At 38.2% G+C, this 27,504-nt stretch overlaps 1 protein-coding gene across 1 annotated transcript; it reads left to right on the plus strand.

The window, feature by feature from the left end:
* PTAR1 (protein prenyltransferase alpha subunit repeat containing 1) lies at positions 1-26,061 on the plus strand. Its single transcript, XM_039357374.1, has 7 exons — positions 1-1,771; positions 8,897-9,066; positions 12,784-12,850; positions 17,400-17,504; positions 18,431-18,644; positions 22,198-22,514; positions 24,523-26,061. The coding sequence occupies exons 1-7, from the start codon at positions 1,686-1,688 to the stop codon at positions 24,863-24,865; spliced, it is 1,302 nt and encodes a 433-aa protein (XP_039213308.1). The 5' UTR covers positions 1-1,685; the 3' UTR covers positions 24,866-26,061.
* The last annotated feature ends 1,443 nt before the right edge of the window (positions 26,062-27,504 follow it).

Here is a 27,504-nt window from a genome sequence, read left to right on the forward strand (position 1 = left end):
GAGCATCATCTTGAGTACAATTTTATGAAGATTTACAGTATGTCTCAGATATACTCTGCACCACAGCAGTATAGTAAATATTTATATAATATAACCAAAATCAAAAATAAATTACAAGCAGTAAGAAATGAAACTAAAACAAAAATATGTTATAATAAATCTATATACAACAAAATTCAAGTCTTGAACAATTGAAGTCTTGACCATATCATATCATATGCATCACATTTTCCAGCACACTGATAAGACGTCCTTCATATGTAGAAAACATGTATTTATCTTTAATCTACTATTTTAAATAACAAGCTTTCCATTGGAGCAAATCAATTTTCTTGAATCAAAATGAATGTTATGGGTAGAGTTGCCTTCAGGAGAGATTATTTGAACAATTCCAGGGGATCTGGAAAGACCTATATTCGGTACTTTCATTTTTGTTCCATGTTGATTCCATTGAACAATACATTTATTATTTTTTACCAGAAATCCAACAAACATAGATATGCTTTGCAACATAAGAGTCTCATAAAAATCCAGAATCTATAATTTTATTTTATGATGGTTTTGAGACCCACTACTTTTATGGCAGTTATATTAATGGTAAAAGTTGTAATTTCAGTGGATGCTACCTCAGATCCAAGATTTTGCTTTATACTTTGTTTCAGAGAAAGATATGGAAACTTAGGCCCAATTTTAAATGTAAATGACGCAAAACACACATTTTAATTACTATAATATAGTCTGTGAACAAAGGTAATAATAATCAGGATGATTAAGATTTTTGTACCATAATGTCACCAAAAATTGCTGGATGACAGATCTACTTCAATCCATATTCAGGGTTGTTACTTGGTGGAAATTTCACATAGATACAATAAAAAAAACTAATATGAAATCAACCAGACTTTATTTCGATTTCATGGAGCCAACTTTTTACTTTTTCTCTTGCAGACTTTATTTTCAGTGGATATTATCTCTAAGACTGCAGCTTAAACGACACTTGCGTCTCAATAGTTTTGTCCCTGCTTAGTAAAAAGGAAAGACGCCACCATTTCCTTGCATACTGATCTGAAAGTAAGCCTCAGCGGGATTTGTTGCCAAGTAAATACTTTAAGCACTGATACGAACTACTGAGTGAAACTGAATAGGATTCACTTCTTAATGACTGTAGTCCAATTCCATCCATATTCGTTCAATTTATTTTTTTTTAAAGGCGCTAAGACCCTAGAAACGCTGAGGACGGGTAGCGTCAGAACTGTATAATTATATCGTTTTATACTTGATAAAACTGCAATTCATGACTTTTAATACACGAATAATTAACTGAAAATATTGAGAGATTTCCCACCCACAAACAAACTTGTGGAAAAAGTATAGCGGAGCGCGGAAGAAAAGCGAGGCGTCGGGCGGAATCGTTCCCCTGCTTGAGAGCCAGCAATCGATCTTTCAGAGCTCCCTTTCCCCCACATTTCCCCTCTTGTTTGTCCAGGCTCCACGGCGACCGGGTCAGGCGAAAGGAGGAGGCGGTCCCTCCTCGTCGGTTTACTCACTTCGCCGAGCTCCGCGCTCCGCCTTGCGGAGGCCTCTGACCCGGATGCGCTTTGCTTTCCTCGGCCTTCCTATGCGGGACGGCGACAGCAGCGGCGGCGCTGCTACCGGTCGTCAGCTACGGTGGCAGCAGCCCGAAGATGGCTGAGTCCCCGGAAGAGGTGGCCGTGCTGGTGCAGCGGGTGGTGAAGGACATCAACAGCGCCTTCAAGCGCAACCCGGACATGTGAGTGAAGGAGAGCGCGCGCGCGCCAAAGAAACGCGGGACGCCGCCGTCTCGTCCGCGGGTCCCTTTTTCGCTTTGCTTCGCCTTGTGGACGCGGCGCCGCCGAGAGACCCCTTGCCTTTCCTCGACGGGAGGGCTTGCGGGGCTTGGTTGAGTTGTCTCAATAGTAACAAGGAGACGAGGCCGGTAAACACCCTACCCCCCCCCCCCGGTCCTCTCTTGATTTTCTCTCTTTTCGAGAGGCAGCGGGTGAGGGAGCCGAGTCGAACTTCTGCCGCTGGACGAGAGAGTAACTTCAAAGTATAAGGCTGGAGGGGGGGACGAGCTAAAGTTCCGGGGATCCGATCCGTTTACGGAATGGAACTCGTGGCTTTGCATTTGTTTAGACAAGGGCTTGCATTATGACCCGGGCTTGCATTTTGAACGGCGATGAGACGTCAGGTTTGCCAGAGAGGAAAACTGAACATGGGGAACTGGTGAATTTGGTACTGGCTAACTTTGAAAGTTTGCGTGTCCACGCAGTAGCGAGGGAAGATTAACGTGCTTTTTAATTTTCAGAGTTGGATGGTAAACTTTCCATTCCAAGCTCTTCATCTGAGCAGCGTGTTCTCAGCTACATTCCAAAGAATCATCTTGTTTCTTAAGTTATCTCCAGGGATGCTCCATAGGTTAATAGTCACCACAGAATCTATTTTTAATATCGCTGTGTCGATCTAGTTTTGCAGTAATCTGTTCTAAATAGGATTTGATATGTGCTCAGCACACTCAGGTCATTTCTCTGTCACAAAATCAAAGAAATTAGGAATTACGATGAAGGTGAAGAGGAGGGAATTGCACGAAGTAGTTGAGAGTTTTCCCAGGAGCAGGATGTTCCAAAATGTTCCAGATCTGTGGGTGGTGTATGCGTTTCTGACAACATGTCTTTCAGAACAGGATTTGTGTCCATAACAATAAGACCATTATCCTGTTTTAGAATACAGTATACATATTTGGAAATGCTACTATTACCACTCAGATTGACTTGTTCCAGGTGAAAAATTATTCAGGTAACAAAGAGTTTTGTTTTGGATATCCTTAAAATAATAATAGATTGTTAGTGGAAATATCTTGTTGATGTGTGATAGTTCACAGGTCAAAATTTTAAAGATCATTTTTTCTTGTTTTTGCTGTTTTTGAATTGGTCTTGAATTCTGTCAACTGCCTAGAGAGGAAATTGTCTCTGGCAATATTTTTTGGAAGTGGTTTGCCATTACCTGTTTCCTAGGACTCACAATTCCCCAGACAACCTTGGCATGACTGGCTGGGGAATTCTAGAAGTTGAAGTCCACAAGTCTTAAAGTTAGTTAATTGGACCACCATCTTGATTTGTCCAATGTAATAATTTGTAGGTCTTCAGCTGATGTTCTAATGACTTTGATGCCACTTGTCTTGATTATACTTTGCCTTCTCCTTCTTTTACATCCCTTAATGTTGCCAAATATAATAGATGTTCTAGTCCATACATGTCAAACTCGTGACATCATATGACGTCACACGACATATCGGAGCTTTTTCTCCATTGTTGGCAATGGGGTGGGTACGGTTTCCTGGTGATGCATCTGGCCGGCAGGCCAGCAGTTTGACATCCTTATTCTAGTCCATTATCTACTTGCAGTTATGCCCAAAGTATGTGACTTTCTGTTTTCTGATCATCCATTTGTGGGAGTAGTGAGTCCTTATATGGGCCAGGATCATTTTATTGATTCTTCGTACAGTCCTCAGCACTTGTAGTGGTATTGTCCAAATCATGAATCAGAAAAACATGAAAAAAAATCAATTTTTTCTGGTTCTTTATCTTCAGTTTTCACAGCTATTTTTTTTTACCACTAGATAAGTTGCTATTCTAACTATTCCAACATTTGTTTTCATAAGAATATCCTTGTCCTTTATGCACTTGTCTAAATTTACTGTTGCCTTCTTCTCCAGAATTACTTTCTTCACCAGGACACTATTCAATTTTATCTCTTCTGGAACAAAGAAAACAAAGCCATCTATTGTCTTCACTTCTTCACTGTCAACTGTGAGTTCACTGAGCATGATAGTTGACATTACTTTTGGCTTTTTAATATTAACACAGGTTTTTAAATTTCCATTTTTGTTTCACAATGTGCTAGTCTAAGCCCTTTTCCATAGTTCTTTACATTCATCTAACATTCCCTGAATAATTCATACTGATAAATGGTGAAACCACTGTTTCTTCAGATTTGCTTTTTAAAGTACTGTAGCATCTTGTTTGTTATACTGTACTTCTGAAGAATAATAAGGTGTTCTGGCATTTTCATTAGCCTTACGTTCATTTTCTGGCATGATCTGGACAATTAAAGGCCTTACTGCAGTCAGTGAAATCAAAGTGAATCTCCTGATATTATTTTGCCTTCTCAATTAACCAATCTTTCTTTGCATCAGATCGTTCCTGAACATAGTCTCTTTTTACAAATGTTTTTACCACTCTACAGTGCTTTTTGTACAGGATGTTGGTATAATCTTCCCATTTTTTTTAAAAAAAAAACTTGTTTGGCCCTCTCCCATGTTTAGTCTTGAGTGCTCTACCTTAACTGTCCGTTTCCTGTTTTGATTTTATTTTCACTTTTTGTTCTAATTCTTGATTTAATCCCTTCCCATTTGATGCTGAAAATCTGTCTTCAATCATTAATTAGATAGTCTTACTGGCCAAAACTTTCATTCTCTATCTGATCATGTTTACAATTTGGGAGTTTTTCTTGCTTCAGTTTTTAGTGTCTTCTACTTTTCATATAGCTTTTCAGGTTCTCTTTCATATGAGACATTGAACTTATATTCTAAGTCTGAGTACCCACTAGTTTCAACCATATCAATATAGTTTTATGTAGTATAATAAAGAACTGGTTTGTTATTGCCTCTTCTATAATTATTCTATAAACAATAATTAAGTAAATGCATTTAAATAAAATATATCCAGTAAAGTTTCTAGTCAGAAAAAAAAATGTTTCCAGTGCATGAAGCATTGGAAAATATTTACCTTTTTCTATTCAAGCACTGCCTTAGATGTTTGTTAATTTCTTTTGTGATTACTTGTGTTAAGAAAGCTAAATAAGCTTTATTGTGTGGAAAAAGCGAAGCATTATTGTGTAGCGTATGTATGTGTGTATTGAACTTTTTTAAAAAAAAAACAAATTTTATTGGTTTTTTAATTCTTAGAACAAAGTGCTCAAGACACACCGTGGTGCTGGGGTAATCAAACATCCAAAAATAAAACCATATATGAATAACTCAAATCAATACATCAAATATTCCTTCTCTATTTCCCTCAAATAGCATAATATATTTAAGATAATCCATTTCTAATTTAAATTTCTATAAATCCTAAACCTGTTTTAGAGCTTTGTAAATTTACAATTACCATAATCAAATTTAGCTTTAAATAAACACGTTATCAGTTCGGGTATCCCTTCCAGATATATTCTAATTCTTGATCTCTTAAATCCTTAATTTTATCACAAGTCTCGTTTATTTCTTCTTCCACTACACAATATATCTCCTAATTAAAATATTAGTCTATCCTATACATATCTAATCCATCCATCAATCAATCTCTTTAAGATAACAAGAAACCTTAAATCATTTCAGTCCATTGGACAAGATTCAAATTTCATCCAATTATCATATCTAATAACATCCATATTATCAGACAAAAACATCATCTTACTAAATTAACATACTATAATAATAAACCTATTATTCCAAAAAATACATTCTTAATCTATTTAAGATATATATTCTAATAATCACCCATTTTTCTCTTCTAACTCTAAATCTTAATTCTTAAATCAGTTCATAATTCTACAGTGCCTTTGATCCATTACATATAATTTTAACTTTCTCTTTTCAGTCTTATTCTGGCCTTTTTTTTGTGCCAAGCAGGTTTCTATAACAAAGCTTCCCTTTCAGCCGATAGGTCTCTCTTTGTTGCTTGTAGTGTCATTTGAGACAGTAAAAAGCATCCCATCCTCTGCATTGGGCGTCTATTTCTTTTATCCTTAAAGCCTCGTTGCTTTAAAAGTTCAAATCTCAGACTTCGATTTTTCTGATCCTCGAAAATATAGCTGAAATGCTTATAAGGTAAAATAAATTCCTCTTTAATCTCAATTGATTCCTCTTCTGGTATGTTTTGATTTATAGAATGGTCAGATGTAGTCTGCAAGTCAGTTTGAAGGTTTGGAGTAAGGCTTCTGGCTCTTAATTCTGTAGTAATCTCTTTCACTGTAGCACATATTTCTTCAGTAGCCTCATAAATCTTTTCCAATATAAGTTTACAGTTTAATTGTGGATAAGGTTTCTCCATTTTAATAGTAATTGAAGAGAGACCCTTTTTTCTTTTAGTGGAGGCTGTATTTAATAAAAGTTAAGCAATATCCACCCCCACAATTCCCACAGCTGCATCAGCTTATCTTTCCTCTTCAAGAGTAGTTTGAAGGTCAAGTCCATCTCATCTCCAAACAATAACCAGCAGTTGCAATATTAACTTTTCGCCACTAGATGTCCGCAGTAAATTAAAAAATCTTTTCCAGCCACCATTTTTTTCCTTTTTTTCTATCGTTTAAAGGAAAAGGTGGAAAAAGAAATAATCTTCCAGTGTAAAATAATAGTACAGCTCTTAGAAAAGAGTTTTTCTGTACCCCAAAATAAATAAGAATAAAGTGTAGACTTTAAAAATTTTTGTTCTATCCTTTTGTTCAGCGCCTTTCTTCCCACGCATACAAAAGCTGCTTTTTCAAGACAGGAAAATAATTCCAACAAAGCTTTTACAGGCAAAAAAAAAAAAAAACAGAATAGGGTGAAGAGAGGAGCAGAAGGGGTCTCACCCGGATAGAACCGATGGGTCTATCACGCTTAGATGTGGCTGTGACTTTCGTCTGGTGCAGCAGAGTAATCGGCCATCTTACAGGACAATCTTTTGCTCCGTCAGCCCTAAGGAGATAGCTGGAGCCACGAGAAAAGCTGCCGCCCTCCCACAGTCACCAGCAAGCCTCCTCCTCAGTGGTCGCCCCTCCAGGGCGACTTTCGACCCACTAAGGGGTCTACCGGCGAAGAAAAGCCAGCCAGTGTGGAGACGAGTCTTCAGACACGACCGGAGTCACCGCGAACCGGAACAGGAAGTCATGTGTATTGAACTTTTGAAGCATCCATACATCATAGTGTTCCCAATCGGAATATGTTATGTTATGCAGAGAAGAGAAACACGAATAAGAAATAACATACCAAAGAAATTAAAAAGGCATGAGATGGTGTAGTGTGTGGTTTTTTTTTTTTTTTATGTTTTGGATATCTCTCTTTTGGTCATTTTAAAACTTGGTTTTGCCATCAGGCATTAGAACCTGAATTTGTGGTAGAGCCTGAATAGTGTTTGTGTTCATTATTGATAGGTTTTTATATATCTCAGCTATGGGTTGTGTTGTATGTTTTTTTAACATTGTTTTTATACTTGGGGGGGGTTGCATTTTGCCTTTAAGCTGTTTTTTAATTGCTGTGAGCTGCTCAAATTCACATAGTTGAGAAGGGCAGCTATATACAACACTGAAATAATAAATACCATATATTCTTGTGGATAAGCTGACATTTAAATGTTTAACCAAAATATCATGAAAAATGGGCTTGCCCTGGATAACACAACTTTGATTTTTTTTGTATGATTTAATTTTCATAATTGGCTTATATATAGCAGGTGCATTTTTCATGGTATGGTTAAAAATTCTTGGGTTATTTTATCTGCAGATGGCAGATTAAGTGTATGCAGGCTATATGGGTAGTTTTAAAAAGCTGAAGGAAAAATCTGCCATACATACTCACAGATAAGTTCATCCCTGGATAAGTCAAATCCAATTTTGGGGGTGTATATACAGTAAATAAAAAATCAGATTCCACTTTGCCAATTTATCGAGTGAGTCTCAGTAAATATCTTTCTCTTTAAGAAAAATATGAGGGTAAAGTGAGTTAGCAATTATATATTCCAGGTTCTTTTTGAAAGATTAGAAAAATTAAAAATAACTGCTCTCTGGTTATGATTTTTTTTATTCCTAAGCAAATTCTGGCATGTTTAAATTGTCTTGTCATTTTTCCATTGAAATAAATGAAGTAATCAAAAGAATCAAATAATGACAATTAAATTGCATACAATCTGAGATATTTCCACGGATAATGAACTGGATAGTGAGCTTTGTCATAATACTACATAAAACACTGAAATAAGTTATCAGGATGTAAATGCTATTTATTCAGTGAGAATATTTGAAAATAGAAATGTCTAGGATTTATAAAATGGGTTAGTGGTTGGTTGGTCAGTCTGCATTTACTTCTCACCTGCCAATTTTATGCAATTTTAGGGATAATTTTATTTGTTTTTCTAATATAGAAAAATTTTCTTTCCCAGGCATATTTAGAACACGGTAAAGCTTTTTTTATTACTGTATTTAAAACATTTTAGAGCTTCCATTAAATATTTATACAATTACAGCTTTATGATCCTCTGAACACTTGCCATAAAACTGTCCTGTAAAATTAACATATATAGGATAATGCTGTTAATTACACAAGAAGAAAATTTTAAATTGGCTACTTCATTGGAAGGAAAACAAATTAGGTAGGCAGAATGAAGTGGATAGAGCCATGAGTTAGCATTAGCATTAACATTAGATCCCCTCATGCTATGTAGCATATCGGACAGCAAGGGATCTGCATTTTTGGTCTTGGTGAATACTTCGGTATTGTTCCATGTGATGTTTAAATTCTTTAAATCTTCCATGAACATTTTTCACTATGTATTTCAACGGTGTCCTCTTGGTCATTTGTATCAGGGAGGGGGGTCCATATTGTTGCTGTCTTTGAAGATTCAGTTGTTCTCCATGCAAAGAATATGACCTGCAAGTTGGAGTCTTCTGTGTGTGACAGTGTTGTTTAGTTTGCAAGAGAAACTCTTTTGGAGCACTTCTTTATCAATAAGTTAGTAAGTTAGAGTTATGGGTGGGATAGAAAAAGTTTGGTCAATGCAAAAAATGGCAACATCTGATGAAAGGAAGATATAGTTAATCTAATTTTTATTATTATTTTAAGAGATGAAATTGGATTAATCCCCTGCCCTGAAGCCAGATACAATCGAAGCCCAATAGTGCTGGTTGAAAACAAACTTGGAGTGGAAAGCTGGTGTGTCAAATTTCTTTTGCCCTATGTCCATAACAAGCTTCTTCACTACAAACTAAGAAAGCAGTGGCTCAACAAAGAAGGTAAGTGCCTCTATAAAGTACAAAACATTGCTGTCATAAAAGCTTTTTCCAGCTCCTATATATTTTATCACCCATACCCTTGTGTAAAAATAACCTAATCATTCCCAGCTATCCTCAGAGGAATCTTTCTGAATTCTCAACAAATTTGCAATCTAAAGCATGATTACACAATTAATATTGCACATAGCTGAATCTTTTGGTACACTGAAAAGAATCAGTGGAATAATCCGGAGACCTTTTAGCATATGATTAGCTCATCAGTACTCCAGAGCATACCTTGTGTACATGATTGCTGGAAACATAGCGATGCAGCTAAAGAAACAGCAGTAATGATCTTGTAAAGCAACTAGAATTTTACTGTTAAAAAAAGCTTTGAAAATTGGCAAAACAGGAATCCAAAGCATTTGCTGTGGGTTAGCTACAGGTAGTCTTAAAACTTAAAACCATTTGTTTAGTGACTATTCAAAGTTACAGTGGCACTGAAAAAAGTGCTTTACAACCGGTCTTCACACTTAGAACTATTGCAACATCCCGACAGTCCTATGATCAAAATTCGGGCATTTGGCAATTGATGGTTGCAGTGTTCTAGGGTCATGTGCATAACTACCCTTTCCACCACCTTCCCTGGAAAGGGATGATTGGAGACTGGATGGAAATTTTACTTAATTATTGGGACCAACAATAGTGTTTTGAGAGGCTGTACTACATCCTCCTTCATGGCTGATGGGACCACCCCTCTCATGGAGAAGGAGATACCACCATATGCATCCAATCACAGATCACCTCCCGGGCAGCCTGAACATCCATGTCTTCCTATTCTCAGGGGCTTTGTTTACTTGGCTAGCCTTTTTAAGAGATGAATAATACATTTGTTGGAATTTTAGTTCCTTTTAGGATTTCATGTCAAGATGGATTGGATATATTCCGTTTTTTGACTCAGCCAGAATAAAATAACTGTCCTTTGTTTTAACAGTTCTTCATTGGACCCATTTCTCAAGAGCAGAAGATAATACTGATGATAGGGTTCTAGGCCACTCCATAGTGAGAGGGATCTAATCAAACTTCTCTCCTTGAGATGAGGAAGATCACTTGCCAAGAGAGTGGGGGAATTTGAAGCGAATTGGTGCTTGTTAGAAGAACTTCAGCTGATTTATATGAACCATTCATAGCAGTAGAAGATCATTATGCTTTATGTAAACAGCCACCCTCTCTCAAGTGTCTTTTTCTACCGTTGAAATACAGTATTCCCAGAGAATAGAGGCAATTTGAGAATAACCACTGTTTTATCACATTACAAGCAAGGGAAGATAAAATTTAGAAATGGCAACTTGACCATTTCAAGGAAAAGAAAACAAGCCTTTGAGTTCCCATCTTTCATTTTAATTTCTACTGTCAGCAAGAAAGAGATAATGATGATGTCTAAGGGACTACTTGCTTTTTAATGCCTAATTTGTTGCTGTTATCCCTGTTGGCAAGTGTAGAAGCCTTAACTAATAAAGAATAAAGAAATGGTCCAAATGATAGATAGTCTCTTTCCTAAATTCCCTCTCCCTTCCACAGAGCCACCCCCAAATTTAATGAGGAACAGAGCTACAGAGAGGAAGGAACGTTTCTTTCTCTTTAATGCAAATTGAGGAAACCAAGACCTGATTTCAAGCCTTGATTTTAATAATAAAAGTTTAAATAGATTTAATTTTATATTGACTTTCATCTATTTAAATAAAAATGCTAGTACATTTTATAAACATAGATGTATCGCTATTTTTATTGCTTTTTTGCATTTTATCTTGATAGTGCTGATTAAATTGAAAGTGTTATATTATCACATCTTGTAGTATTGAAAGATAACATGGTGTTATTGCTGGGCTATTCAGGGTGTATCAAACAACAGGCTTCATGGGCCAATCAAAATATATTTTATTAATATTTTTTCAGAGAAATTGTTACTGTACTTAGGAATGTACAAAGGTCACGCATCAAATGAGTAAGGAACTATTTAAAAGAAAATGGTAACCAATTCAAACATTTAATATAATTTATACTTTAAATTCTCTGCCAGGGGTCCTCAACCTCAAGGCAGCGGCCCACTACCGGGCCTTGAGCCTTTTTGAACCAGACCACGGAAGTGGTGGGTGGCTGTGTGTGTGTATCGCCACTTGCATGAGCAGTGGAGCAACCTCATGAACATGCACTCCATTTGCGTGAGTGGCAGATACACGTGCCTGGTGGTCACACAAATGGGATTACATGTGCTTGCCCATCACATAGGGGGACCATCTCCCCTCCCCCCCAGTCCACAAAGCCAAAAGGTTGGAGAACTCTGTCTATGGGCCCTGGCTTTTGGCGCACTCTGTATATTTATATTGACATATGTACTTGTTGCACCAAATAATCATTGTACAAATTGCATGCATTAATATAGTAAAAACAGAATTGATGCTATACTTCTCCCAGTACTATAAATTGCTTGCTGACATTTATAATAAAAATCTAAATTAAAATCATAAAGACTCCCTGTAGTTTTGCTCAAACCTTGCATGACTGCATGTACACATCATCTAACTTTAAAAAAAAATAACAGTAAACCATAAATAGACCAGTGAAGACTATGCTTAGAAACCTGACTGACTAACTATTGAGAAGATGAAATGAAATAGAAATGTTTTACGGAAGAATTGTCTGTAGAAATGTATTTGTTTTATGTAAATTTCCTTTTGCTGGATATTTTCTGATAAGAAACATCATTTCTTTGAAATCATCTGCCACAATTTCAGTTCACACTATAGGAGGTTATTTTCATACTGGTTCTCATGCAATTTCAAATTGTAATGAAGTCATAGTTATATTTGAAATTTCTCAGGTCATTTTTTACATTTTTTTAACTCAAGAGGGCAGCATTAAAAGTGCTACCTGTAGAATAGTAGATTTTTCCATTATAAAGTAAAACCTTTCTTTTTTAAACACAATTGTCTCTTGTTTTTAACCATTGCATTCCATAACATGCCCTGTATTTTTCCATAACGGGTAACCTCTAGACTGCATTGTATTTGTTTGTTTTCTTTTGTCATTTTCTATACTGCCAGCATTCTTCCTTCATCTGTTCTGTACATCCTGCTCTCTCTGTTACCGTTTCCAAAAGTCTCCATGCAGTGCCATATTTCTTTTTCTCCCTTTTCGTTCATTTCTTTCTTTTTAAGTTCATCTTTTAGTTTGCTGTTTTCATAGTGCACCTGCATCCCAAAGGCATTGAGTTCTATAATACAAGAAAAGCTGTTTGCATGGTGGGGAAGCTTTTAAGTTTCAACTGAAAAAGAATATTTTCCTTCTTTCCTTTTAATGTGATTTTGATGGACTTTGGGCCTTTTTCATGTGAAACTGATTCATTAATTGCATCATTTATTGTATTGCTAACATAGTGTCTGATGCTTCTGCTTACAGTCAGAATGTAGAACCTTTAATCCCCCAAATATTGCTGAACTGTAACTCCCAGTATCATTAGCCATTTCAGATGTTCTGATACAGAATAATTGGTGCATAATTTTGGATAAATGTTCCACATCTACAACTTCAGAGGGTTTGAAAGGGATAAAAATCTTGTCAACATTATGCAAATAACAAAGCATGTATCACACATTAAGTATAATGCTAAAAAAAATTGCACCATAAATGTATATATGCCTTTTGATAAAATATTTAATCCTCTTTATCTCTGTTTAGAGTTGATAGATATCACATGTACCTTGTTGTTGCTGAACCCAGATTTCACTACTGCATGGAATGTAAGGTAAGATTAGCAAATACACATACAAAGACTTTTGCTGATAGCCTCATGTTTTAGATTATGATTTCATGGACTCCTTTCTTCTCTAAGTTCACACAAGACTACTTATGAGTAACAGTATATATTATATATTACGGAAAATCTTATGTATAATTATTTTTAAATCAATGTATCTGCTCAACTGTGTAATAAAATGTGCATTTATATCTGGATAGTTGTACAATATTATATTTTATTAACATTTTTAATGCTTTTGAATATAAAACTCTCAAAGCAATATGCATTTTTAATGCTTTTGAATATAAAACTCTCAAAGCAATATGCAAAACAAATTGTCAGCCATGCTAGGTAGACCAGAGCAGGAAATCATTTCCACTGGAAAGCTAAAAATACTTTTATTGAGATTAGCTATAACCAGTGCTTTTTTTCTAAAAAAAAAAAAAAAGGGGGGGGGGGTGCCAGAACTCACACACGTCATACAATCCGCCTTGCCTACCCTACAAGGTTCCATCCAAAAAAGGTGCCGGAACTCTGTTCTGGGCGTTCTATGAGAAAAAAAGCCCTGGCTATAACAACAGAATCTTTCAAGTCTGATTGTGCTTATACCTTGTAATCCTCCTCCTTAAACATTGGTGAATTTGAGAGACATCTACCTGAGTCACTTCCAAATGCTGCCTCCTTGTTCTCATGTGTATACAAATTTATAAACACCCATCTTTTTTAGAAACGGGGGGGTGGGTAAAATTTAGATATATATTGCAAGATATAAACCTAGTGCTAAAAGTCTCAATAAGTAGAAACAAGCTCAGGCTTAATCCTAGCAAAATTGGAGTTATTGTTTCTTCAAAAATATTTTGGTTCTGAAATGGTGCTTATATTGGGATTGCACTCCCTCTGCAGGAGCAGGTTCTCTTGGACTCATGTCTGCTACAATAGCAGGTTGAAGCTGGGAAGCCTTGGTCCAGCTAAGGCTAGTGTGCTGGTGGTTCCCCTTTTTTGACCAGGATGCCATGGGGTCTGTGATTTTTGTCTTTATGACCACAAGATTAGATTATCATTAGCATGTTCTACATGGAACTGTTGAAAATGACATTGGAAACTATAGATAGTACAAAAAGCAGCAGCCAAGTAGCTAACCTAAAATATTTTAAATCTCCAGCATAAGTCCCTAACATTTATCCTTTCAAATATATTTTGGGAGAGTCCAGCGGGCCACAACAATGGCTGGCCAGTGCACGCATATGTGCACATGCACTCCCCACCACTTGTGCTACTGCCCACAGCCCGTTTGCACATGCACACAGGTGCAAAGGGGGTCGCTAGCGCCAGGCAGGTACACGTGGCCTGTTTGCACATGCGCGAATGGGGCTGCTAGCGCCAGGCGGGTGTGCGCAGCCTGCTTAGGCATGCGCAAATGGGGACGCTAGTGCTGCACCACTGTGTGTGGTGTCATTTGTGTGCGCGCATGCATGCACACCAATTTGAAACATGCTCTCCTTCCCTCCGGGCTGTAAGCCCAGAAAGGTTGGGACCTCTGCATTAGGCCATGTTTTGAAATATCTCAGAACTCTGCACTTCTAAATTATTCTTGAGTTTTTTATAGAGATATATTAAAGGTTGGGAGGAGATGCTGAATAAGCTGCCCAGTGAAAGATGAACACGGGCATGAAGGCAGAACACGATAATTAAATGAATGAAAAGATTGAATTTGAATCCTGCAACACTGGCTTTTGCTGCTTGTAATAAAATAACTCAATGATGGATTAAATACATGCTTTCTCACTAAGTCTTCAGGTATGATCTGTAATCTCCCACTTCAAATTCTGATCACCACTGTGAAGGCAGATCCTGCACTTTCCATTCACCTCCCAAGAGGTTATTAACATTCACTTCTTGCTGTATTAAATTTTATTTTTGTATGCTAATTATGACTAATACAAGTGTTTTAAGGAATAATCATTTTTACTGAGAAATGGGGGAAATAATCAAAACTTCCATATTATAAATCATACTTCAGTTTCATGTTCTACTGAAGTAGATTGATAGAATATTTTGTAAAAATGTCATTTTTACATCTTAGTTTAATTTTAGTTTCGTAATTTTGGTGTGCCAGTTTTTAAATAATTTGCAAATAATGATTAATGTTATTCGTATAAGGCCTGAATTATTTAATATGAAGTCTTCAACTAGCTGAAGAATTGCATAAATACACATCAGAAATTGAATTCTATGTTCTGAATGCACTTAGCAGGTTATATGACAGCCCTGCCAGTTGTCAGGCGCAGATGCACCCTCTTGCTAATGTATTGCATGAATGCCATGCAGCCAGATTCATTCATTTCTACATTTTAATACATGGAAGAGTTTAGAAAATAGTGATATCTGAAGTAGCTCTAATTAGGAGAATAGCTATCACTAAGAAAAGCACTGAAAATTCAGTGGAAGAGGTTTCCATTAATTTAATTTATTCCATTTGGTCATATCTAGCGTCGATGTTGTCTTGCTATACAGTAGGTATCACCAAATCTGTCTTCTCTTGTATTGTAACTTCATAGCTTTTTTCAATGAATTGTAATACCACACCATCTGTAATATCACCTGGGTAAAAGAGAACTATAGGAAACATTTGGTTGTCTATGCCAGGGCTTTTTAACTGGTGGTATGCATACCACTGGTGGTACTTTAGCACCTGGCAGATGGTACGCGACCCATAGACAAGTGTAGCGGGGGAGGGAATGAGCTAAAGCGGCGCCACACAGGCCTGGAGGAGATCAGCCAGAGCTGCAAGGCTTTGCGGAAGCCCTGGGATCTGCGCATGCGGCTACATGCTGATTGGAGCTTCCGGTACACCCGGAAGAGAAAAGGAGGAGAAGGGCGGAGAGAGGAGAAGCCATAAAAGGAGCATGTATCTAGGGAGAGGAATAAAAGCACACGGAGAAAGAGAGAGAAGAGGCTTTTGTTAGTGAAGTGATGAGAGAGAGCGAGTGGCCTTTGCGAGCAAAGTGTGAATGAGTGAAAGAGCGAGAGGAGCCTTTGCGAGCAAAGTGTGAGTGAGTGAGAGCGAGAGAGGGGCTTTTGTGAGCAAAGGGTGAGAGAAAAAAGTAAAAGTGAGGGGGAGAAGGGAAAAAGAAAAGGCATTGACTTCTGACTTCCTCTGTTGCAGTAGAAGGAAGCATTAACATTGAACCTCAACTTTTTACTTTTCCATAATATTATAAACTAGCCATTTCTATAACAACAAATGAATCTAACCAGTAAAGTCCAAAATCCCCCCCCCCTTTTTTTTTTTTTTTAGTCATCAAGTTTTTGACGCCTTGCTAAGCACTGGTGGTATTCAAAATATTGTCATGTCCTAAAAGTGGTACAGTCTGTGAAAAGGTTGAAAAGCCCTGGTCTGTGCTAAATGTGCGTTGCTTTTGGGAGGATTGTGTTACCTACTTGGATTTAACAGGGTGTTTGGTCTGATTTTTGTGCAAAAGTAAAGAGTCTCTTTTTACAGCCTTATGGCAGATGGCATAGTTTAATATTGCAACAGCAAATGATTTCACATTTGAACCCACTTATGCTTCTTGAAGATGGAGGATGCAAATAACGCTTGCATCATAGTGTCCTGAATAGTAAAAATAATGCCAGTAGCACACAATAAGAGACATCACTCCCTGCCACATCCTTTACTGAGGGTTTTGTCCAGGATGTACCTCTTTTAAAATGTTAATCCCATTCCAAAGGAATCTAAGGCCGATATCCTACTCTTCTACTGATTAGGGTTCTTATAGGAAAGCTGTTGGTTAACGTATTATCTTTCTCCATTAAAGAGGAAGGACAGAAACATAAAACTCTCTGGGGGACAATTAGCAATGCTGAGGAGGGGGCATGGCCATGGACTGAAAATGGGGTCATGGGGTCAACTTTGTGGGGACGTGGGATCATCTTTTGTGATCTGATGAGCAAAGTCAATGGGAGAAGCTGGATTCACTTAACAATTGTGTTACTAACTTGACAGCTGAAATAATTCACTTAACAACTGTGGCAAGAATGGTCATAAAACAGTGCAAAACTCACATACTTATCTCACTTAACAACAGAAAATGTGGTTATAAAGTTAAGGAGTGCCTGCATATTGTTATGAAGCATTGCTTGCATATTAATTGCAATTTTCATTTTGAAATCTGCCATGTGTGTGTGTGTGTATATTCAATAGTTAGAAATACACAACTTTAGAAACGCACAATTGCCACATTCTTGTATGGAGGGGACTCCTCTTCTGGGTCAATATCTGCTGAGCCCAAGCGACGGTACAGTGATCCTGGCTGATGGCTTGGCACCACAGTATCTGCTTGTGATGATACATCCTCCTGGCCATCTTCTTCATCTGATACTGTAATGACTTTTCAGGCCAGGCACATAGTTGTGCAGTTCTAATATTATAAATCTGATGCTTTTTATTAATGTTTAAATAGATATGCAGAGGGTAATGGTATCATTAATTTTATTAAGTAGAAAGTGCTCTGCAAATTACCTTTAATAGCTATGTCTTTTATTTTTGTTTCAGAAAAGAATTAATACTGTCTGGCACTTTAAATCCCATTAAAGACTTGCATCTGGGGAAATTGGCACTAACCAAGTTTCCAAAAAGTCCAGAAACATGGATTCATAGGTGTGTGGTTTTACTTCTTTATACTGAAATACACATTTATGTTATCTCTCTGAGTGACAGATGTCATCTGAGAAAAAAGGAAAGCATTAGGCAGGTCTTTGCTGTAGAGTATTTGCATGTGTGTTTGTGTGTGCACATGTGCATGCACATATACATATTTCCAGTGCGTACATATTTCTGAATTGTTTGCAGCTACCCAATTAATCTTGTAATCATAGCTGTTATCAAAAACAAATTCTGAATTTTAAAGTAGGAGAAAGAAGTCAAAGCAGGAAATTATAAGGAAATAGTAAGTTTACATTAGTTTAATATTGTGGAAAAAAAGATGAAAAATATACCTTAGGTTAGAGATTTAGATTTGTTTTACTTCTGTTATATACAAGAATTGTTAACCTTTGTTAACAACTCCTTTGTTAGTCCTTTAAACGAGCAATAAAATAAATCAGGAAGCCATAACTAACCATCACACTGAACCAGGAACAATCCAGCATTTTGTGTATATAGTTTTAAATATTTGCTCTGCATATGAAATAATTTGAAACAAAGGAGTTTATGCATCTGTATGTGGCTTGTTCAAATCATGATATTCTAAGCTTGGGATTGAATAGGTGTATGGTCAGTATTCAGAACTTATTTGAATATCAGTTTTTAAAGGACGTATTGCCATAAAACAGGAGTTTATTGGTTGGAACTATTAACCAAAAAATTTCATTATCATAGATAATATTTTACAGTGTAATTGAACTTCTTTTCAAATATTTTTGTTATTTATTAAGAATATTTATATGGCCGGCTGACTCACTCATAGTGACCCTGGGCAGAATATAAATATCTTTATATGCTGTATTAAGAACTAATTTAATGACATAATGAATAAAAATGTTTTCATTAAATTGGCTCTTGCACTTTTAATTCTGCATAACCAGACGATGGGTTCTGCAACATTTAATTCAGGAAAACTCCTTGCCCGCTCTTGTGACTAAAGGGAACTTAGAAGCATTACCCACGGAAAAAATACAGCGGCTGGTGAAAGAAGAAATGGATGTTTGTTGTGACGCTGCTGGACGATATCCAAGTAACTATAATGCCTGGTCCCATCGTATCTGGGTGTTACAGAATTTGGCAAAGCTCAATACAAAGGTATGGGTGCAATAGAAGTTCTACATGTGTTTGATGGCACATTTTTTGAAAATATTTGCGCTGAATTCAATTAAGTATGACTAGCAAGTGTTTGGGGTGGTAAGAAAATAATAAAAAGAATTGATCTAATTCATGCAAAAAAATAGATTAAAGCTGAAGGTTAGCTGAGTTCTAACCTCTTTTGACAGAAATCAGTAGAAAAGCAAAATAGGGTGAAAATGAAGGCTTCTATGAAAATAAACATGGGATGATGGCAGGGCTTCACCGTTCTTGTTTGAGCTTGGAAGTTAAGCAAGCCTGCTTAGTCCTAGAATTCATGGTTCTCAACCTTGCCTTCACCATGGATCCCGTTTAAATACTTTTTATGGCCACAAACTATGGCCACGGACCCCCAAGACTTAATTCAAGATTTAAATCATAACATTTCTTTAAGTCTTTGTGGACCCCATGTGATCACATCACGGTTCCCCAGGAGTCCACGGACCATAGGTTGAGAACCACTGCGTTGGGGAATTCCAAAGCTTTAAGATAAATTGAGAAGTTGAAAAACATTCTGGAAGAAATTACTTTTGTAATGTTGCCCCCCTCTATGTCACAAAATGGCATAGATTTGTCAAAGAAGTAACTAGGAGCCCATCTCGAAATGAGAGTATCCTTACTGTTACTACATTTTGTTCAGCAGATATTTAAATGCCATTTCTTTTCATTTCTACAATCTAAGATCTTAAATTTAAATATGAGAGCCAATATGATGGTTAAATCACCAGGTTAGAAACCAAAAGACCATGGGTTCTAGTCCCACCTTAAGGCACAAAGCCAACTGGGTGACCTTGGGCTGCTATTCTTTCTCAAGCCACTTCCAAAAATCTTGCCAAGAAAACTGCAGGGACTAGTCCAGGCATTCACCAGGAGTCAACATTGACTCAAAGGTACAAAAAGTAGAGGGGAAAGCATATGTCAAAACAGTGCATTGTAAAAATGCAAATTATATATCAGTATAATTTCAAATAGATGATACACTTTAGAAACACCATAGTTCAATTTATGAGTACCTTTCAGATTATCTAAACTTAAGTTGATGTGATGGATTAACATGACATTAAACAACTGGAATCTTGCTCACAAAATTTTCAAAATATGTTATTAACAAAAACAGAAATGCCTGTTACAAAACAGCTGGTTCTACCCTTTTGAGAAATATCCAGAGCGTCCTCTAAAGTGAATTCTGTGAATCCGTTGGAATCCTGTCATATCCATCTTAAAATCTAAAAGGAAAATATTCTTACTATATTTAGTATGGTTGGTCGCATAGTCAGCCAGATGTTTAGACTGGGATTTAACATTTTTGTCACCTAAGGAGTCCTTTCTAAGGACCTGGAATGGGCAGATGTTGCATTTCATGTAATAACAAAAGTGTAAGTGGGCCATAACTGGTGGCCCTGATGGGGCGGGTAGATAGTTCTAGATCAGGGGTGTCAAACTGCCGGCCTACGAGCCAGTTGCATCATACAGAGACCGCACAATGCAAAAAATGTCACGATACGTTGTGACATGTCACGTGACATGGTGAGTTTGGTACCTATGTTCTAGATCAAGTATAGTAGGGACATAAACTGTGTGCACAATTATTAGGCAAGTGAGTATTTTGACCATATCATCATTTTTATGCATACTTTCTACCTTCAAGCTGTATAAACTTGAATGTTTATTGGATATAAGCATATCAGGTGATGTGTATTTGTGTAATGAGGGAGAGTGTGGCCTATATGTACCCATATAAAGGTGTGCATAATTATTAGGCAACTTTTTTTTTCTCAGGCAAATGGGCCAAAAAGAGATTTAATTGACTCTGAAAAGTCAAAAATTGTAAAAAGTCTTTCAAAAAGATGCAGCACTCTTGAAAGTGCTAAGATATTGAGGTGTGAACCCTCAAACATTTTGTTGCGAACAGAATGGCAAGAAATGTGTTGAGAAAAAAAGATGCACATTAACTGCCAAAGATTTGAGAACAATCAAACGTGAAGCTATCAGGAACCCATTATCCTTCAGTACTGTCATATTCCAGAACTGTAACCTACCTGGAGTGCCCAGAAGTACAAGGTGTTCAGAGACATGGCCAAGGAAAAGAAGGCTGAAACCCAACCACCACTAAACAAGACCCATAAATTGGAACAGCAAGACTGGGCCAAGAAATATCTGAAGACAGATTTTTCAGAGATTTATGGACTGATGAGATGAGAGTGATTCTTGACAGACCAGATGGATGGGCCCATGGCTGGATCAGTAACCAGCACAGAACTCCACTTCGAACTCAGATGCCAGCAAGGTGGAGGTGGGGTATTGGTATGGGCTGGTATTATTAAAGATGAGCTAGTTGGACCTTTTCAGGTTGAAGATGGACTCAAAATCAACTCCCAAACCTACTGCCAGTTTTTAGAAGACACTTTCTTCAAGCAGTGGTACAGGAAAAAGTCTGCATCTTTCAAGAAGACCATGATTTTTATGCAGGACAATGTTTCATTGCATGCACTGAAGTACTCCAATGCACGGTTAGCCAGTAAAGGCCTTAAAGATGAATGAATAATGACATGGCCCCCTTCCTCACCAGACCTAAACCCTATTGAGAACTTGTGGGAGATTTATGGTGAAGGAAAACAGTACACCTCTCTGAACAGTGTCTGGGAAGCTGTGGTTGTCGCTGCACAAAATGTTGACGGTCAACAGATCAAGAAACTGACAGAGTCCGTGAATGGAAGGCTTATGACTGTTATTGAAAAGAAGGGTGACTATACTGGTTACTCATTTTTTGTGTGTGAAATGTCGGAAATGTTATTTTTACATTTTGAGTTGTTTGTTTATTATTCTCACTTTAACAGGTGCAAATGAGTGAGATGGGCAAATTTTCATTTTTTGTTTAGTTGCATATTAATTCTGTACACTAATAGCTGTCCAATAGTTATGCACACATAGATATTTTCCTAAGAAAGCCGAAACCTTACTTTTATTTTATATTCAGGTTTGAGGTTTATTAACATTTCGGATTGACCAAGAGCACTGTAGTTGTTCAATAAGAAAATGATTCCTCCAAAATGCAATTTGCCTAATAATTGTGCACACAGTATAAATGGAAGTAGTACTGGTTAAGGATTGGGTGCATGTATGTGCAACTTCTAGACATCATTGCCAGTTGTGATAAAGGAACGTGGCGGTGGGAAAATAGTATGTTTTACCTATGCCAGGAGAAATTGATATACCAGCAGTGGTTAGGAAGAAGTAGAAACTAATCCACATCATTTAGTGCTTTTCCTTCCTCCTAGGCTAATTCAGATTTCTCATTGCTCACCTTTCCCGAATAATTAAATATGTTTGGGTTAGCATCTGTGTAAATTTTGCTTTTGTTTTTAATTTGGATGTGGGTTTTTTTCCATGTTTGGTGTGTATCTTAGACTCCTTGCAATAGTTTAGAATACATTGTCATAAAAGATAATTTGAAGGTGAAAGCTGATTAGTGTTTATGCTGAATGCTTCATTTTATTATGTTTTTAATTCTCAGATTCTTCTCGATGAACTTTCTTCCACTAAACGCTGGGTTTCCATGCATGTTTCAGACCATAGTGGATTCCACTACCGTCAGTTTTTATTAAAATCTTTGATTGTCAGAACTGGGACTGATTGTATTATAAAGTTATGTGATCATCCAACCAATCAACAAACATCTTGTTTTCCAAAAGATGAGGCAGATGAAGGTGCAGAAGCTTTTTGCATGGAAAAGCAACAGCCAGATCATTCGCTGTATCTGAAAGAGGAAATAGGGCTCTGCACTGATTTAATTGACACTTACCCAGGGCATGAAACGTTATGGTATCACAGGTAAGGAAATTTAAATAATAAAGGATTGAAAATGACAGTTACCCCTTCAAATCGGATGCACTTTTTTTCCAAGCCAGGTTTTCCTTTCTGGTATCTTGTGATAAGTTGTATTCCTCCTCTAAATTCCCAAGCCTCTAGAACAGTGGTTCTCAACCTTCCTAATGCCGTGACCCTTTAATACAGTTCCTCATGTTGTGGTGATCCCCAACCCCCCATCCAGCTGGCAGGGGAGGGGGGCAGGAAGGCCGCTCCGCCGGTTCTGCCCAGGCTGGTTGGAGAAGCGCCATTTCTCTCCCTCTTTCTCTCTCTCTCTCCTCTCTTTCTGTCTTTCCTCTCTTTCTCTTTCCTCTCTTTCCTCTTTCTCTTTCTCTTTTCTCCCTCTTTCTCTCTTTCCTCTTTTCCTGTTTCTCTCTTTCCTCTTTCTCTCTTTCCTCTCTCTTCTCTTTCTCTCTCTTTCCTCTCTTTCCCTTTTTTCTCTTTCCTCTCCCGTTTTTCTCTTTCCTCTTTTCCTGTTTCTCTCTTTCTCTTTCCTGTTTCTCTCTTTCCTCTCTTTCTCTTTCCTCTATCTCTCTTCTCTTTCTCTCTCGATCCCTCTTTCCTCTCTCTTTCCCTCTTCTTTTTCTCTTTCCTCTCCCCGTTTCTTTCTCTCTCTCTTTCCTCTTTTTTTCTCTCTTTCCTCTCTTTCTCTGTTTCCTCCCTTTCTCTTTCTCTCTTTCCTCTCTCTTTTCCTCTGTTTCTTTCTCTTTCCTCTCTTATGGCAGCATCATTGGGGCTCCCCGCCGCCCCAAGCCCGGCCTCTGCTGCGTCCTCAGCCGAGCGGGCGGGGAGGGGGAGCAGGGCGGGAGGCAGTGGCTCCAGCAGCGGCGGCCACTGTTCATCATTGGGGGTCCCCACTGCCCCCAGCCTGGCCGCCGCCCCTGCCAGCCCCTCTGCCAGCCCGGCTGCTCCCCCCAGGCACCCCTTTTGCCCCGGTGCCAGCCTGAGCCGCCTTGGGGGCAGCAGGAGGAAGGAGAGGAGAAGGGTGAGAAAACCGCTGCCGCCACCCCAACTGGGACTCCGTGCTGCCCGGCCTCACCCTCCGCCCATCTGATGGAGCCGCGGTGGGGTCTGGTGCCATGTGGCCCGCCAGCCCCTCTGCCAGCCCAGCTGCTCCCCCCCCGGCACCCCTCTTGCCCCGGCGCCAGCCCGAGCCGCCTGGGGGGCAGCAAGAGAAAGGGGAGGAGGAAGAGGATGGCAAGGAAGCCGCTGCCAGCGCTGGGCCCCAGGAGGCGGCTCTCCTCTCCTACCTTTGCTGAATCTCCTTCTTCCTTCCCGGCAGCCTGGATTCTGGCACGCCTTCCTGGGCAGCGGGTCCAATGGTCCGGGCTGGCTGGGGATCGCAGGGGATGGTCTCCTTTGGGCTACGGCTTGCGAGAGGGCTGGCCCGCTCACGGAGCCTCCAGCGGGCCGCTCCCAGCAGGGATCCCAGGGCTTTCCCGGGCGGTTCCAAGGCCACGAGGCCCTGGCCGTGCTTCTCCCAGGGGGTGGGGCACCCAGGCACAGGGCCAATCAGGAGCCCTGCAGGGGGTAAGTCCACCTGAGAGAGAGAGAGAAGGGAAGCGAAAGTGCCTCTCTCTCTCTCCCTCTCTCTGCAAATGGTGGAGGAGGTGTCTCGGTTCCTAAGACCATCAGAAATATGTGTTTTCTGATGATCTTAGGCGATCCCTGTGAAAGGGTTGTTCGACCCCCAAAAGGGTCGCAACCCACAGATTGAGAACCGCTGCTCTAGAACAAGTTTGTTGAGGATGTATGAAGAATACAGTAGTAATGAGAATATGATCTGTCAGCAAGGTAAATTCTGCTGACAGATGGACAAAATGATACAAATATTGTTTTATTGCTTTCTCAGGGAATTCACAGAGTGTTAGCTATTGTACTCAGACATTATTTACAAAATGTAGGTTATGTTAAGTTGGAGCTTAGTCCTTCAAACTAAGTTTGATTTCCATATGTTTTTTGTTCTTTAAAGACGCCAAGTCTTCTACCTTCAAAACCACTTAAAGAAGTGTCCAGTTCCAAGCATCTGGTCATCCACTTCAAACATTAAGGATGGAACAGTTAATAATTCACATCCTCATGTTACAACTGGCCATACCACACAAGCCATGGATGTTGACGGTTTAACTGAATGCAACAAACAAAGCTATAGTCAAGAAACCAAACGCCTGAAGCGTGCTCCTATGCAGGACTGTATCAACGTGGAAGAAGAATATAAGTTCATCGATCACGTTTTGTCAACGTGTAGGGAGGCAGATCAGGCAAGGTTTGCAAGTTCGTACAGAAAATGGCTAGTTTCTTTTCTAAGTCAGTGAAGATCTTTTAAAACTCTTTAGGGTCTTTGTTTAGTGCAATATCTTCTTTACAGACAGGTGTACTTAGGACCCCTGGCACTTTTCACCCTTCTGTTATTCCTGTCACTGCTAAACTTCATTTATTGACATTGGGTTTAATTCTATTTATATTTTTAAAAAACACTTTGTGTTAATTTTTATGGATCTTTGTAGGATAGCCCCACCTAAAAAGGAACTGCTTAGTGTTAATATAAATTAAGTGCAAATTTTAAAGTAACTAATATAACTGGAGTAATAGAAAAATAGAAAGGTAGATCTACTGGTGAACAATGATTTCATTCTGAAAAATACCTCGTCCATAATAAATACACCTAATCAAAGTCATTGGTCGGTGAAAACCATGGAAAATCATTCAGCATGGCAATGTCAAAATGGTTTTGAGTACAAGTCTTCATTTTATAATTGCATTGCATCACTGTTCTTCTGACTTCTTTTTATTTCATATTTGAATTGCTCCGATAATCTTACAATCCTATGACTTTTATTATTATTATAGTGAAAGTGGGATATGGTTATATGAAATTGGATAGTTATGTAAAAAAAAAAAAGTCTACCAAACTAAAACTAATCATTCAATATAAGAACACTGGTGTTTAGGTTTTCTCTGGCTTTTGTGAATTTGGAGGCTTTCATGAATTTGATGGTTGCAAGATATGGAAATACAAGAAGATGACCAAGGAACAAAATTCTATCTAATCTTATCCCTGCCTGCAATTTTCTTGGCACATGCAGATTTTCCTTTCCCAAAACATATAAAGCGTTTCATACTTGGATTTTTATTGTATGTGATGATGTACATGATAGGTACTGGGTATGATAGACAATATGCTGACCATGGATGTTATCTTTGTAATGATACTTCACTTAATGGACAATCTACCATGCACTGGGACTCATTCATCTTCCTTTTATTGCAACAGGACCATGTATGGCTCCTTTGCAAGACCCATTTAAATCGCTTGTGGAAGTACAGTGCTCAATTTGCTTTTTTGAGTTTTCCTCAGGTTATTCACGTAAATGCGGACAGGAAAGAAGAAAATGTGGAGGTAAGACTAAGCAGATTGTTCATGATGGGGCAGACAATTTCTTCTGTGCTTGAGCTGGATTGAGTTTATGAAGGCTATCAAAGAAACTAACGAAATACAACTTGAAATCCATTTTTGCTTTTTTTTTTTTTAACTCTGAAATTCAAGTTAGATTTGCTGCAGTTACATAGAGGCAACTGTAGCTATTCAATTTGCTGCCCTTTTGTTATAGAATAAGGTCAAATTCTGTCTTTAAATTTGTATCTCCCAGGGAAAGCATTAGGGATTTTATGTGCCAGGGGTGTCAAACTCGCTGTGTCACTTGACGTGTCGCGATGTATCGTGACTTTTTTCCCCCTGCCAGAGCTGGGATGGGTGCGGCTTCTGCGTGATGCATCTGGCCCATGGGCCAGCAGTTTTGACACCCCTGGTATACGCAATAAAACCAAATTTCAAATCTGGAATTAAATTACAGAGTATTTCTGTATTTTAACCTTTGCTTATAGCTTGCAAAATAAAAGGGTTTGTTTGAAGGGTTTACAGAAATATTAGCAGAATGACTGAAAAAATGTATAGTTTTAAGATTCAGAGAAATAACAGATGAACAATTCCATCAGAAATGGAAGAACAAACAAAAACCTGCCTTTTTAGAGTCCTAACTGCATAATATTAAGGGCCTGTTGCAAGCAAACTGGAAGTTAAATATATGAGCATAGCCAGCATATTTCTGAAATGTAGGATTGTCTAGAAATACAAATCCACACAGAAACATAACAGGCATCTCTAAATGCTATAGATGGTATTTATTTAGAGTATAGATGAAAACCTCTGTAGTTGGATTAATTCAGAATCCATTTGTGAACACTAATTTGACTAGTTCCTTTGAAGTCTCAGAATGGGAAAAATTGCGTACAAGAATCACGTATATTTAACTATGCCTCTGGGCGCTAGTGATTATTACCATACATTAAAGGCACCTAGCAGAGCTCTGCACTACTAAATAGCAATATATTAAGCACTTAGCATGTCAGAAGTCAAAATACTGAGACCTAATAACTCAACCATGACACCAGTGAGAAAACACCTGACCACCTTATCCAATACCAAGTGTTTCTTCATAAAATTTGTTAATTGTATTAATACAAGCACACTATAAGCATCACAGAATATAGTCCATAGGTGTTCTTAGGAATTCGGGAATTGTTAACAATGCAATCTTAGTTAAAAATGTACTGATTAGAGGCTCTGAAAATGAGGCACAACGTGCCTTTGCTAGGAGGATTCTACAGGATTCATTATTTTATTCATCCTACATCCTAAATTGTGTTCACCTGCAAATAAACCAACAAACTAGTTACGTTAGCTGAGTAATTTAAATTCGGCTTAGAATGAACTAAAGAAAGGAAAAAGTTGAGCTGTTCCATATTCACTCCTATCATGTCATGGACATTGCTGGCAAAGGCAAAGCAGTAGTCTTAACTAATTACAAGTAGTCTGAGTTCAGTAGCACTCTAAACAAGTAATCTGCCCCATTCACACCTACATATTTAAAGGTTAACACCTTCCTCCCCCCCC

The sequence above is a fragment of the Crotalus tigris genome, unplaced genomic scaffold (assembly GCF_016545835.1).
Source record: "Crotalus tigris isolate CLP2741 ecotype Arizona unplaced genomic scaffold, ASM1654583v1 scf7180000018916.1150873, whole genome shotgun sequence".
NCBI classification, from domain to species: Eukaryota; Metazoa; Chordata; class Lepidosauria; order Squamata; family Viperidae; genus Crotalus; species Crotalus tigris.

Coding starts and splice junctions, on each gene's coding strand:
- PTAR1 (XM_039357374.1), top strand. CDS start 1,686: ATGGCTGAGTCCCCGGAAGAGGTGGCCGTGCTGGTGCAGCGGGTGGTG. Junction 12,851..17,399: donor ACTACTGCATGGAATGTAAG/GTAAGATTAGCA, acceptor TTTTTGTTTCAG/AAAAGAATTAATACTGTCTG. Junction 22,515..24,522: donor GAAACGTTATGGTATCACAG/GTAAGGAAATTT, acceptor TGTTCTTTAAAG/ACGCCAAGTCTTCTACCTTC.